This window comes from Miscanthus floridulus, chromosome 9 (assembly GCF_019320115.1).
Source record: "Miscanthus floridulus cultivar M001 chromosome 9, ASM1932011v1, whole genome shotgun sequence".
NCBI lineage: Eukaryota > Viridiplantae > Streptophyta > Magnoliopsida > Poales > Poaceae > Miscanthus > Miscanthus floridulus.
The window spans coordinates 20,057,871-20,072,471 of NC_089588.1; the positions used below are offsets into that span (position 1 = coordinate 20,057,871).

The 14,601-nt window shown below is 45.0% G+C and overlaps 1 protein-coding gene and 1 non-coding gene across 2 annotated transcripts in view; one reads left to right on the forward strand and one right to left on the reverse strand.

Annotated features, from left to right (window-relative positions):
• Positions 1-412: 412 nt before the first annotated feature.
• The window catches only part of LOC136479392 (uncharacterized), a 36,668-nt gene continuing 22,479 nt past the window's right edge, over positions 413-14,601 (reverse strand). Inside the window, exons 3-6 of the mRNA XM_066477270.1 lie at positions 1,515-1,709; positions 920-983; positions 697-806; positions 413-541 (exon numbers count right to left, since the gene is read on the reverse strand). Coding sequence (XP_066333367.1) covers positions 413-541; positions 697-806; positions 920-983; positions 1,515-1,709 — 498 coding nt within the window. The remainder of the gene's footprint in view (positions 542-696; positions 807-919; positions 984-1,514; positions 1,710-14,601) is intronic.
• On the forward strand, positions 4,593-4,666 carry TRNAE-UUC (transfer RNA glutamic acid (anticodon UUC)). The gene has a single exon. It is a non-coding gene; the product is annotated as a tRNA-Glu (tRNA).

Sequence of the window (14,601 nt, forward strand, 5' to 3'; positions counted from 1 at the left end):
TATAAGGTTTTAGAATCCACCGGAGGTGCAAGATTACTTACAGAGGTTACATGTGAAAGTACAGTGTAATCAGACTCATCATTATAAGCATTCAGCAGTCGCAACAATGACGTCAGTGTTTGCTTGCAAGCAACAGAGAGCGCATATGAATCTTCCACGATACCTGCAAGAAGAATGTGACATCTTGTCAAAAACCTTGAAAAAGTATACAATAGCGCTAAATTTTTCTTATCTTTACCAATCACTGAAGAACATCACTGAATATCCTTGTTGCTTAGTCCATGTAGTCCTTAAATCATGTCCATTAAAAAAGTAATACATCACTGAAGACAAATATGAAAATGAAAGTTGTTTTAGCAAACCTGTTCAAGTTCCACATGATGATACTCAAACCACAGTATTAACAATGAGGTCATAAGTATTTAATAAAAGAGTTCCTTGCCTTGTTATCTTCTGCATCAGCATCCTTGCTTTCAGCTTCTATTTTATCAGATTCTGCTAGTGCCTTCTCCATTCGCTCTTCAACAGAATCTTCAAGCAACTGCAAAACATGATTTTAGTTGAAGTGCACGAGAGCATATTGAACAGAATATATTAACTTGGCTGGAAATACATCAAATACAAAGTATTTAATCTGCAATGTTGGCTATTTAACACAACTTAAGTGGAAAACAGACCAACAGATGCATAACATACCCCCCAATGTACTTCCTTCTGATTTATCTGTTTTGCCAAGTCCTTACTTGTCCCAATCAGAGCAACAACGTCAGCATCATCAGAGATTAATGAGGGCTGCCCAGGAGATACTGCCAATGTATCGTACATAGAAGTGGTAGAGAAGATTGTCAGAAGTGAAAATGCAGAAGTATAATACAAAATTACAAATAGAAGTACATTTCAACAGATCATGGAATTGTACCTTCAAAAGTTATGTGCTCATTGATTACTCCAAGCACCACAAGAGCTTGTGTTTTCTGGAGATACCGGAGAAGCAATTCATACGAATACCAATTGAAAATAAGGTTAAAAAAATTAGTTGGGGGCACACCAAAGCTTCCAAGAAATCAAATCACAATAGCTGTCAAGGAATGCAACAGAAAGATAAAGAATAATGGTGTGCTGACACAAAAACGTGAAAACTTCAGCAGAGAACAGAGCTTGTTCTTGCCTATAAAATTCATAACACAGAGCTGCTATAACTCCCAAAATATAACAATATGAGACCTGTTATGGCAAGTGAGGAGGACGAGGTTCCAGTCCCCCATCGTGAGGAGGACGAGGTGCGCCCCGTCCGTAGCTCGCCGAAGAGACGGACGGCACCGGGCGGAGGCAGCCCCAATGGCGAGCAGCCGGAATCTATCTACCTATCCCTGCAAGAACAACAGTACCTCGCGACGCGAGGCTACGAATCCATCGCGACGCGAGATTGGGGACCTCCGGGGCTGCGTGCGGGAGCCGGGAGGGGGAGTATATCGATGCAGCCGAGAGCGGAAAAGGCAAGAAGGGTGAGGTACCTCCAGATCTGGCCGCCAAGCCGATCCGCCCCGTGCGCCGCCGTCCCGCTCGCGCCATTCGCCGGCCGGTGCGCCGCGACATCGCGAGAGAGAGGGGAAGGTGAAAGCAGAGACGGACGAGGGGACCAGCACGCCGCCACGTCGGGAGAGAGGGAGAAGAAGGGACGACGGGGGCGGAGGCGGCGGGAGCGGGACCTATGGGGGCGGGGGTCGCGGGAGGTTCGGCCGGCGCGCCTCGTGAGAGAGCAAGAGAGGGAGCGGATGGGAGAGTTTTTTTTCCCATGAGTAGGGGGAGAGGTGGGAGATATTTGTTGTACAAGTGATTTATAGGGGCGGCTAGTGATTGAGCCGCTCCTACAAATCGTAACATCGGGGGCGGCTGGTGAGTGAGCCGCCCCTACAAATCGATCTCATTTGTAGGGGCAGCTCGTATTATCAGCCGCCCCTACTGTGCTATTTATAGGGGCGGCTGGTCTAGTGGCTCCCGAGCACGCCACTTTAGGGCCGTCTCTACAAAAAATTTGTCCTGTTGCTACAAACCGTTTTTCACGTAGTGTCATAGAGGGTGAACACATTGATAGGCGATGGAACTTTCTGAACGGCACTATAAACAATTGAAACTGATCTTCACAGCGACATTATTTGTTATCTGCAAAGCAGAGGATATGAGGTGCATTAGAAAGGTTATAAATATAAAACTCTATAACATAAACTAGGACTAGGCTATGAGATTTGTGGTTATTCGGAGCGAGCAATGACTTTATAAATTGTATTGTTTTTTCGGACCTCTACCAGGAACGGATAAACAAAATCCGTTTGTGGTAGGCATCTGACCTGGGGCTTTGACCTCTTTGCGGCTCATGAGCATGGAGCTCGAGCAGTCGATGGAGCGGACGACCGCAATGGGGAGCGATGTCGTAGGGGCGCATGGAAGGGTGGGCGTGGAGGCGCATGAGAGAGATGAGGGCGTGGACCGCGCAGCCACCGGTCCAACCACTGCAGCAGCGGCACACGCGTACCTTGGGAGGCCTCGTCGCGGAGCAGCCGGATTCGCTGCCCCCGAGCCCAGATCCGCTGCCATCGAGGCCGGAGGCGACCGGATTCGCTCAGTGGGCATCATGAGGAGTTACTTCGTAAGTGGGATCGGTAGATGCTGGAGCAGCTCGACGTCGCCGTCATGGATGCGTTGCTGGAGGCGACGGAGGCGCGATGGCGGCGATACGCGCGGCAGCAGGAGACGAGAGGGATGCGGGCCTGGGGGCCAGCGGGGCCGGGTGCAGGGGGCGCCGGCGGCCAGGGGGCGGTGTGCCTATGTGCGTGTGTGGCGCGGGTGGGTGTGTGCATGTGTTGCTGTGTGCGGCCGGATGTGGGGTATACGAGTGGGGGTTTGTCGAGTGTCCACTCGGCAAAGAAGAGGGTTTGCCGAGTGCCAGACCAGGACACTCGGTAAATACAGTTTTTTTATTTTCTTTATTTTTCATCTTTTCTGTAACATATTTTTCTAAATTTATTCTGATGTACTTAATAAATTACATAACATATTTGATCTGACACTCGATAAAGAAGAGGTTTTCTACGAATATTATTCTATTATTTCGTGTAGTTATAGCTCAAATTCAATTTATATCAATTAAAATCTTATAATTACACTTGATAAATTAAAATTATCAAACAGATCCAAAAATTTACCAAAATTTCACATGAAACAATCTATATTCTCTATTGCCTATACAAAAAGTTTTGAAGTCAAACTCCAATTCAACCGTCACTTTAACTCCAAATCTTAGCGAATCATTCACATCGCTATAATTCTTCTTCTAAGATGCTTCGGTTTGTAAACATCATACGTGACAAAACGTGCGAAACCTTATCAATTTTTTACCACAGCCTCCACGTATGATATCATCACATCATGACAAATCTCATGATTTTCAAACTTCGTTTGTTTTTTTTCGAATTTAAAAATTATTCGGCCACACGTTCGTGGTCGTGTTTCCTGAACGAGATGTTCGGAATTTTTTTCCATTTCCAAGATAAGGCCTCACATTGGGCTCAATAACATGACTATCATTTTTCTACTCATTTTATTCTATTATTTAAATCACTTGCAGTTCAAATTTGACTTAAACCAACAAAATTCTTGAAATACAATAAATTAATTAAATATAGCAAACAGATCCAGAAATATACAAAAATTTAACATGGAGTACCACATGTTGTATGTGCAGAGTAGAAAAACTTTGAAGGTTAGAAGAGAAAAAAAAAACTTATTTCTTTGCCGAGTGTAAAAAAAACACTCGGCAAAGAGCTTGTTTGCCGAGTGCAAAAAAAAAACACTCGGTAAAACCCCTTTTTTGCTGAGTGTTTTTTTTTTGCACTCGACAAACCCTCATTTTTATCGAGTGTAATTATTTTACCGAGTGTTTTTCACATAACACTCGGTAAAGAGCTTGTTTGTCGAGCGTCCGAATAATTACATTCGGCAAACCTCTTTGCACTTGGCAAATTGACTGTATTCGGTAGTGACGCACGCATGCCTGCGTCGACGGCTCGATGGTCCGCATGTTGTGGTGGGCTGGTGGCGACTGGCGATGTCATGGAACAAGAACGGCAAAACTAGACAGGCATCGGGAGAAAGAAACCGCGAAAGTCGCAAGGACTCAAACAGGAAGTCGATCCATCGTTTTGTGCAATTGTGCGTCCAACCGACGCTTCACGCTTCGGATCCTGCTGCTGGCCTACGAGTTTTTGGGCCAGACCAATTAGCTAGGAGTATTCTAGAGTGTACTGCTAGTTATTTGCACACGCGCTCGTAGGCAATCACGATCTAACCAGAAATCATCACAAAAATAGAGAATATAGATGGTAATCAAGACCTAAGGAAAAAAAAGTAACCACAGAAATAATAGAGCATAGAAAATTACATGTATTTGGAATTATTAAATATACTGGCCTTATCACTATGCCTGTAATGTCGGAAGTCACTTATTTGCATTGCTTGTGACGTTGCGGTGCCTGCTCGACTGTGCTGTTCTATTATTATTTAAGTATATTTTAGCAAGCAACAGGTACATCCAATCCATTGTCGTCTAGTCCGGTTAGGATACCTGGCTTTCACCCAGGCGACCCGGGTTCAAATCCCGGCAATGGAAGTATTTGTCTCTCTGTCGTTCTTTTCTTTTTTTGATATTTTTTTCTCTCTGTCTTCAAATCTGCAAACTAATGAAGGAGGAAAACCTTGTTGGTTTTTGCAAACTAGTAAACGAGGAAGGAAGAGAGCGGTTGGTTTTGGTGTGGGTGTGCAATATGAACAAGATACATCGTGTACATAAACTTTTCCAGGAGGTAAAAATAAAAGTCCATAACATCACATTTTGATATATTTCCTAGTCTTTTATGGAACCGCGAGATCACAAAAAAAAAATTGTCATAAAATTGAAATTGGACTGTCCAAAAATAATTCACTACCTGTACATATGGTTTTTATATATTCGCTACTAGAGCAATTCCATGAGCCTCTACAGAACTCAATTTCTATGTCTCTATTTGAGAGCCACTCAATGAATATACTCTCTAGTTTTTATTCTTTATACACAAATAGCTTATTACTAAAAAAAATTTCTTGTACGGAAAAAAACATAGAAAACTATCATATATTGTATTTAAAGGGCTATGTAGTCTCCTAACGTGGAGAGCGGGAAGGGTGATTATGGAGAGCGGAAAAGATGAAGTGTAGCTTAGAGGGTTTATTGGAGCAATTTTTTTGGTCTGGTTTCTAAATTTTGTGATAAAGAATCATGCAAAGAGTCTCTTAAGGCTTCTCTAGCGCACGATGAATGGATTCACCAGGAAAAGTACGCCCATGCGAGCAATACTTGGATTTGACTCCTTAGTCTCTAGTACTCCGTAGTAGTCTAAATTAGGTGGTTCCCCGCGCATTGCTGCCGAAATTTCTAAAGAATATTTGTTGGTTTTAGATAGACAAAAGTAAAAAGAATCGGCATATGTGATTAAAGAACATGTACCATGCGTTGCTAAAATTGAAATTGTGTAGGAAGGAATCCATAAGTGTTTTTGCTTTAAAAATGCAAAGAGCTGTCATATCCTCTCCTCTAGCTTGGTTTGGTTCTGTAGTTATGTGAAAGTATGTTTTGTTGTGAATCGGTGACAATCAGGCCAAAAGAAAATGATTTGCTTCCTTGCGTAATCTGCACACACATAGTGAGAGAGGGAGAGGAGAAGGCCCTTCTGGTCAGAACAAACATCTAAGAGAGATTTACCTGAACTGTGGTCAGAACAAAAGTTGCATGGATTTGGGGATCCGGCTATGAATGACAGCTGGGAGCGAGTGCAATGTGACGCTGCTTCTTCAGTGCCCTCCATTTGCACCTAGATCGACTCATATGAAGAGCATGAACTTGTGCATCGATTTCCATTTGTGGGGAAGGAGGAAAACAACAATGATTTTTTTCCAACCAAGGTTAGCTTCCCCAATATTTGATGCCATTGGTCGACTATCAAATCAAGCTCAAGATGACTGGGAACATCCTGTATAGCTAGGAGCAAGTCACTACTGGAGGCCGCGGCTTTGCCGAGTGTTTTTACACTCAGTAAAGAGCCCTTTGCACTCGGCAAAGTCCGCTCGGCAAAATTTTTCTCGGCAAAGGGTCTTTGCCGAGTGCTTTTTATCCGGGCACTCGGCAAAATAAAAAATAATTTTGCCGAGTGCTTGGGACGGCACTCGGCAAAATATTTTCGGCCGTTGCGGCGCCGGCCGTTAACGGTTATTTTGCCGAGTGCCCGACCCAGCACTCGACAAAAAAAATTAATTTTTTAAAAAATTACTTTGCCGAGTGCCCCAGCCCAGGCACTCGGCAAAGTTTTTTTTAAAAAAAAAATTACTTTGCTGAGTGCCCCTGCCCAGGCACTCGGCAAAGTTTTTTTTATTTTTTTTAAAATAATTTCTTTGCCGAGTGCCCCTGTTTAGGCACTCGGCAAAGAATTTATGAATATTTTTAAAAAAAATACTTTGCCGAGTGCCGCGGCAAGACACTCGGCAAAGAAATTTTATATTTTTTAAAAAAAATCTTTCCCGAGTGCCTTGCCCATGGCACTCGGCAAAGACCCTGAGAATTGCAATTTTTTTTACATTCCATTGTAACAGACAATATATATATATACATCAATCATCACATCTATATCACCAACATGCATTATATATCACAAGCACACGCATATTTAATAAATCCATCGAAAATCCATCACAAATGCACCAAACTTCAACATCACAAGTTTATTATTACAAGTTCAACATCACAAAGTTCAACATCCCTACTGCGGCGACGGAGACTGCAGGTGTGGCCCCCCGAACTGCGGTGAAGGACCGGACTGCGGCGAAGGGTTGACGCGATCAGCCGCCGATGACACGGTAGCGGGATTGTTTGAACCCACCGACGGAGGCTGCACAAAAGAGAAGAGATTGCATGTGTTAGACTCAAAATTAAAAATTTCGGCAGCACCTCCCCTACACGGGGAGGTTTCCAACCTGCAAGAAACAATGGCACGGAGGCCGACAATCACAACGGCACGAAGGCCGACAATCCCAACGGCACGAAGGCCGAAAATCACAACGGCACGAAGGCCGAAAATCCCAATGGCACGAACGCATTAAACTTTCATACTCACAGGAGTGAAGTGTCGAACCGGAGCTAGAGCTGGCAACTGCACTTGGACACCCGATGCTTGCCCGATGGTTTGCATGATCTGATACATGTCCGCCATCTGCTTCTTCGTGGCCTCCAACTCTGTGGCAGGTGCGCTTGCGTCTCTCTTGTCTCTGCCAGCTCGGCCTGTAGTGTTTCAATCACATATTTCAGTATTGCAAATCTGATCAATGTGTGTAACGTTCAATGTACGACAAGTGAAACCGGAATTACCTAAAGTTCGTCGACCCGCGACAGTGTTGGAGTAGGCCGTGCACGTATGGGAAGGCTTCTGGCCGTGCTCCATGCCCTCATGTCGGAGAGAGAGGGTGCCGAGCTTGAGGAGTCGATGCCGTCTGTAATCCACAACCGCTCGTGCTTCCTGCCTTGCCCCAGCCTCACGATCACCTCTGTCTCAAGGGGCTCAGTGCTCAGATTGTGATCTGAGCCACGGAGCGCCCTAACCGCCTTTGCGTAGTCTCTGACCTTAGCGTGGACGCTCAGGTCAGAGTAAGCCTAGGCAGTGGCATCCGGGTTGAAGACGACACCGGATTTCACCGGGCCCATGTGGGACACAGCCCATGCCCCACACTCTTTCGGACGGGAGACGCCTAACTGGGATCAGCAACCTAAGACCATGATACGGATAGAGGGGTTATACCTAGGGTGCCGGTGAGGTCAGGCTAGCGGGGCTATGGCGAGTCGGTGCAGTGGCGCCGCGACGCGGTGCAGGCAGACCCACAACGCTGACGAAGACAATCGGGGTCACCGAGGTCCCTCTGTCGGGGCCTCCTCCTACATAAAAAGGCAATACATTAGTGACAATTGAAAATTTCGACAGAACCTCCCCTGTACGGGGAGGTTTAAAAACCTACAAAAAAGATCGGCATGAAGGCCAACATCCACAAACAACGGCTCGATGGCCGAAAACCATATACAACAACTATTACTACTAACAAGGGCTCGATGGCCGACATCCATTGCATGATTTAAATAGAAAGGGAAGGGCGAACCTAGTGTGCTCATCGACGGTGGGCGGAGTCAGGAGCGGGGCGCCGAGGGCACGGCACCACCGCTAACGAGGCGTGGACAGCGGCTGGGGCTCCTCCTCCCTTCTTCCTCCTCCCTTCTCCTCTCCACCTCCCTTCTCCTTCTTCCTCCTCCCTTCTCTCCTCCCTCCCTTCTTCCTTCTTCCTTCTTCCTCCTCCCTCCTCCCTTCTTCCTCCTCTTCTCTTCCTCCTCTTCTCCCCTTCCCTTCTCTCCCTCGTCCCCTGCTCCTCCTACCTCCCCTGCTCCTACGGGCGGCGCGGCCAGGGAAGGGACGGCCGGGACACGGCCACCGCTACCAGAAATGGCTGGCCGGCACCAGCCAGCCACCTCTGGGCGGCCAAGGAGAGGGGGGCCAGGCCGCGGGGAGCTGTCGGGGCGGGGCATGGCCGGCGGCTAGGGGCGGGGCGTGGCCGGCGACGGGGGTGGGCGCGGCGGGCGTGGTCGGCGACGGGTGCGATCGTGGGCGAGGCCGGCGGAGGGTGCAGGCACGGGTGCGGCCGGCGGCAGGCGCGGGCGCACGCGGGCGCGAGGGCGGGGCTCGCCGGCGGCGGCGATTCGCCGGTGAGGGCACGGCAGCGGCAGGGGTGGGCGCGACGGTGGCTGGGGTGGGCGCAGGGGAGCGGGCGGGTGGCTGGGGGAGTGACTTAGGGTTGGGCCGCGCGGGGGTTGGGCCGGTGGGCTTTTAGTGCCCAGTTTTTTTTATTTCAACTTTGCCGAGTGCCCCCCATGGCACTCGGCAAAAAAAAATTTTATTTTGGGCCCAAATTTTTTTCTGGGGCCTTGTGATAGTATTTCAAACTCTATTTTAAAATTTGGGGCAATTTTGACTTTTTTTATATATTTCATTAGTTTATTTCGTTTCGTCAAATTTTTTGGGATATTTCACATTTGAACTGCAGGTACATGGAATAATGGACTTTGGTCATCTAAAAATTGATACTCATGATATTTAGGTTATGTTTAGGCCGTATCTAGGAACTCACATGAAATCTCGAGCATCTCGTTGACGTAACATGTCGAGGTACTTGACGGAAATGTGATTTTAAATTATATAAAATGCAAACGAAGTCCAAAAATCACAAAACTTGTCGAGGCGTCGTGTTATCGTATGTGGAGGCTGTGGTAAAAAATTGAGAAGGTTTCCAGCAAGTTGTGACGTCGAATGCCAAAAACCTAGACATCTCACATGTGGAGATGTCTGGGTTTTTGGCATCTGACGTCACAACTTGCTCGAAACCTTCTCATTTTTTTACCACAGCCTCCACATGCGATAACATGACGCCTCAACAAGTTTTGTGATTTTCGGACTTCGTTTCCATTTTATATAATTTAAAATCACATTTCTGACAAGTATCTCGACATGTTACGTCAATGAGATGCTTAAGATTTTATGTGAGTTCCTGGATACGGCCTAAACATACCCTAAATATCATGAGTATCAATTTTTGGATGACCAAAGTCCATTATTCCATGTACCTGCAGTTCAAATTTGAAATATCCCGAAAAATTCGACGAAACAAAATAAACTAATGGAATATATCAAAAAAAAGTCAAAATTGCCCCAAATTTTAAAATAGAGTTTGAAATACTGTCACAAGGTCCCAGGAAAAAAATTTGGGCCCAAAATCAAAAAAAATATTTTGCCGAGTACCATGGGGGGCACTCGGCAAAGTGGGCTTTGCCGAGTGCTGGCCCAGGAGGCACTCGACCAAATATGATTTTCAAAAATAAAAAAAAATTGTCGAGTGACTGGCGCTGGCACTCGGCAAAATAAGTTTTAAAAAATTAAAAAAAAAATTGTCGAGTGCCCAAGGCTTACACTCGGCAAAATATGTTTTTAAAAAATAAAAAAAATTTGCCGAGTGCCTAGGTCTGGCTCTCGGCAAAATAAGTTTTAAAAAATAAAAAAATTTGCCGAGTGCCTATCTCTGGCACTCGGCAAAATATTTTTTAAAGAATAAAAAAAATTGCCGAGTGCCATGAGCTGGCACTCGGCAAAATATGTTTTTAAAAAATAAAAAAAATTGTCGAGTGCCTGGGGCTGGCACTCGGCAAAATAAGTTTTTAAAAATAAAAAAAAATTGCCGAGTGCCAGCCGTTAGGCACTCGGCAAAATGTGACGGCAGGTGGCCGCTGTCACGGGCCGACCACCTTTTGCCGAGTGGGATCTTTGCCGAGTGCCGTAGCACTCGGCAAAGCCTAGTTTTGCCGAGAGCCAGGCTTTACCGAGTGCCTGGCACTCAGCAAAGCCACCTTTGCCGAGTGCTTTATTTTGCCGAGTGCGGCACTCGGCAAAATATTGCTTTGCCGAGTGCCCCGATAAAAAGCACTCGGCAAAATATTGCTTTGCCGAGTGCCCCGATAAAAAGCACTCGGCAAAGTCCAGTTTTCCGGTGGTGAGTGAAGATGAGCGGGAGCAAGGGGTTGCTTTTTTGCTTTATAGGAAAAAAATAAAACAGGTTGTGAGTGCGATACCTCTTGCTTTATAGGAAATATAATCTGGAGAAGAGAAAATGCCATTAATTAGTGGCGACCCTTCGATTACACATATAGTGGAGGCAGTTACTATCGTTCTATGTGACTCCATCATGCGTTTATTAGTGGGAGCTAGGAGAAGAACTGGAAGAGGGATAGTGTGCCATTAAGGAGGAGTATAGGTATAGATTTGGTGGAAGTGTAATTTGTAACTGAGCTTAGTGACTAGGTGAGGCATTAAGATGATGTGGCTTCACAGAATTGCAGAAAAATATTGTAGTGGGGTTTTGCTTTATAAGAGTTATAGATCGTCTCATTGCAAATAAAAAATCCAAGCAACAATGCACATAAGGACGCACGGACTGCCTTTTTTGTTCCTTTAAGATCGGTCTTCTCAGGCGGTTAAATCAATTCATGGGACTGCCAGGTCGGACAATAACTTGCTTTTTTATCACTCGAGAATTCGAGATGATCTTAGAGATGCTCTAACACAGGAAGGCATAGGGTTGGAAGAGGCAGAGCATGTTGGGCCATCTCATTGTTGGACTGTTGGGCTAAGCCTTGTGCTGTACGCCGGACACACTTCTACACTCGCCGTGACGGTGAAGGAGCTTCGCGATCTAGCGTAGAATGTTGCTCCGACTATGCTTTTGTTAGATTGATCTCACTGGTAGAGAACCGAGCTTTACTCCCGGTGGAGAACCCCCTCTAGTCCCGGTTCCCCACCCAGGAGCAAGCATCCGGGACTAAAGGGGGGTCCTTTAGTCCCGGGTCAGGAACCGGGACTAAAGGAGGACCTTTAGTCCCGGTGGGTAACACCAACCGGGACTAAAGGTGCCTCCTGACATGCCACGAGGGCCGGCACCTTTAGTCCCGGTTGGTAATACGAACCGGGACTAAAGGTTTTTTTCTTTTTTCTTTTCTTTTCATTTTTTTGTTTTTTTTTCAAAATAGGTTTTCGAAGTCGTATTGTACGCTGCTAATTATACATTTATACGCGCATATAGTATGTTTCGGTTCAAGCACAATGAACGTATTAAATCACACAATTCAAGCATAGAAATATATATATATATATATTTACATGCATATGTGTATTTTACATTATATTATTTCATGTGGCTTCAATGGCAGTGTTGGGTCGAAGTAGAACTCGCCCTTGGAATCGATGACCTGCTCATTAAAAAATCCGGCTATAGACTCTTGAATTGCTTTGATTTGGTCTTGCCGTATGACCTTTTCCTCCAACCATCGAGTCTACAGGTTTGAATTAAAGGAAAATAAATTAATATATGTACATATATATATATATAAAGACATAGTAACACAATCAATAATAATAATTAAATGAATATATAGTGTATTTTTAACGTACTTTGAGTCTCTCTGTAGGAGTTCTTTGGGAGAGCACCTTGATAAACTTGCAAACATAGTAACCACAGTAGTTGTTCCCCTGTTCCTGCCTCAGACACCACTTTACGAGAAAAAGATTTGTCATCCAATCTGATGATCCGGTGAAAGCTATATGTTTAATTAATAAAGATGATGCGATTCAGGGGACTTACTTTCAAAGGGATTACATTCAGTGGCGCTTTGCATTTTTCCATGTGTTGCTTCTCAATAAAGGTTTTCCAAACACTGCCCAATAAAAAATTTGCCACGTCATCAGATATAGTTAATCATCATGTTTGTGTGTATATATAGTTGCTAGAGATCCCGAAATTACCTCTGGATAATATCTATCATATCTTGGTAGTCTTGTTGTGGTTTTCTCAACGAGTCATAGATTATCAAGTGACTTTTCACCAGATCGATGTCCATCAATATCCAGTGATTGCTGCATGTGTTTATAGGATATAACGCATAACACTCATTAATTAACTAGAATCAACATATGAGCCATTAAGGCTATGATCGACATGATTAACACTCACTTGAAGTTATAGGGAAAGAGTATATCCTTCTTGTGGCGTTGGTTCACTAAGAAGTTCATGATGTTACTCTCTGACTCAGACTTCCAATTAGTCTTTGGAGTAATTGGGTCTTTGAATACTATATGGGGATCAACAAAACCAATTTTATTGCAGCCTTCCTTTCTGAGCTCTCTCATTGTAAATCTGCATATATATAGTACTTGTTAGGATAATTTATATGCATATACACACATATGATGAGTTTAATAATAGATCGAAAGAATTATTACTTACAGGCAATAGCAGCTAATGATAACTTTGTCCAGAGAGGTCAGGTGGTATAGTTGATGAAATTCTGCAAAGTCAACATACATAACATCATCGCCACGGAACCAATGTTCGTCTCTAATTCTGACACCAACGCAGAAGTCTCCACTGGTAGACGCCTGCATGTACCACTTGTTTAGCAGGTACATTTGCGTCCCCAGATCAGATAAGGCTTGAGGGTTGTATAGACTCTGGCCTAGTACAAATTTTTTCTTCCAAATATCAACCTCGGCCGCACTCTCAATGTTTCCATCACCAAACATCTGGTAAAGGTCGAGACCAGTCTCATCAAGAAATTCACCAAGGTGATCCAAATCGACATCCGGAGGTATGTTTGCCTGATGCATTAATCCTAAATTCGAACCATATTCATTACCAACAACTAGCAGGGGGATTGATTGGTGCGCTTGTTGTCCGAGTTGGGCAACTCCTTTCCCTGCCCACTTCTTTTTCTGTGCCGCCTCAATTGACTTGGTGAGAGTGCGGTCATAGTCTGATAACGTTGATTTGGACGGCTTACGAGATTCCCGCTGTTGTTGCTGGTAAGAAGTCACCTTTTTTCTTAGAATATCTGGAGCTACGAAGAAGTACGGTTTCTCCGGGTTTCTCCTTGCTTCTTGATTCATTTTAAGTTTGTCATAGAATCTAGACATGTCTTTTTTATATGCATCAGTTCCTTCTTCCTTCTCTTCAGATATTATTTTGGGAATAGCCCTTGGTTTCACGGTGGCTTTCTTTGCAGGCGGGGACTGGTTCTTCGTTTGAGGGGCTGGCCTCTTGCTAGGCTTCTTGGTAGGCGGGGGCGGGGGAGGCGTTGGAGACCTCCTTGGAGGTGTTGGCAGCGGCGTTGGAGACCTCCTTGGAGGTGGCGGCTGCGGCGTTGGAGACCTCCTTGGAGATGGTGTGGATGTAGCCTCGTCTTCCAACACAATGTCATCGTACAGAGCACTATGATGATCTGGCGATTGAACAATTGGATTTAGGTTGGGGGAGGATCTGCTACAAAAAAAGGAATGACATATTATTATGAGCAGATTGTTAATTATTTAAGCCAATACAAATTAATGATGTAGTGTTTTCATCCGCACGTACCTATGGTGAGGTAGTTCAGGAGGAGGTGGAGCCGACATCCCTGGAATGATGATGTAGCGCTTGCGCCATAGAATGAATGTCTTCTCCGCTTCTCCTAGAGTCTTCTCGCCATCACCTCCAGGAATGTCAAGAGGCAAATCACTAAAACCTTTTTCAGCTTTATCTACCGAGATGGTAGCATATCCTTCTTGGATTATATTCCCATAAATCCTTGGTGTCTTGGTTCGATCGATAGGATTAACAAGACCGATAGCCACCTTGATTGTGGAATTCTCCTTCGGAATGTGTAGCTCACACGTTGTACAAGGTTCAGTGACGTCATCCACAGGGAAGCGTAGTCCTGTGTCCCCTTGATTTGGTATCTCCGTGGAAGCGTAGCTGCTTTTCAACTGAACAGATTGGCTAATGTTGATTCTTGGCTCTGATGCCTGCTTGCTTGCACTCACTGCTATTTGCACTTGCCTTCTAATTTCCTCCTGCATTCTCGCTTCAAGGTTTTTTTCCCGCTCCTGTGCTTCACGCACCGCT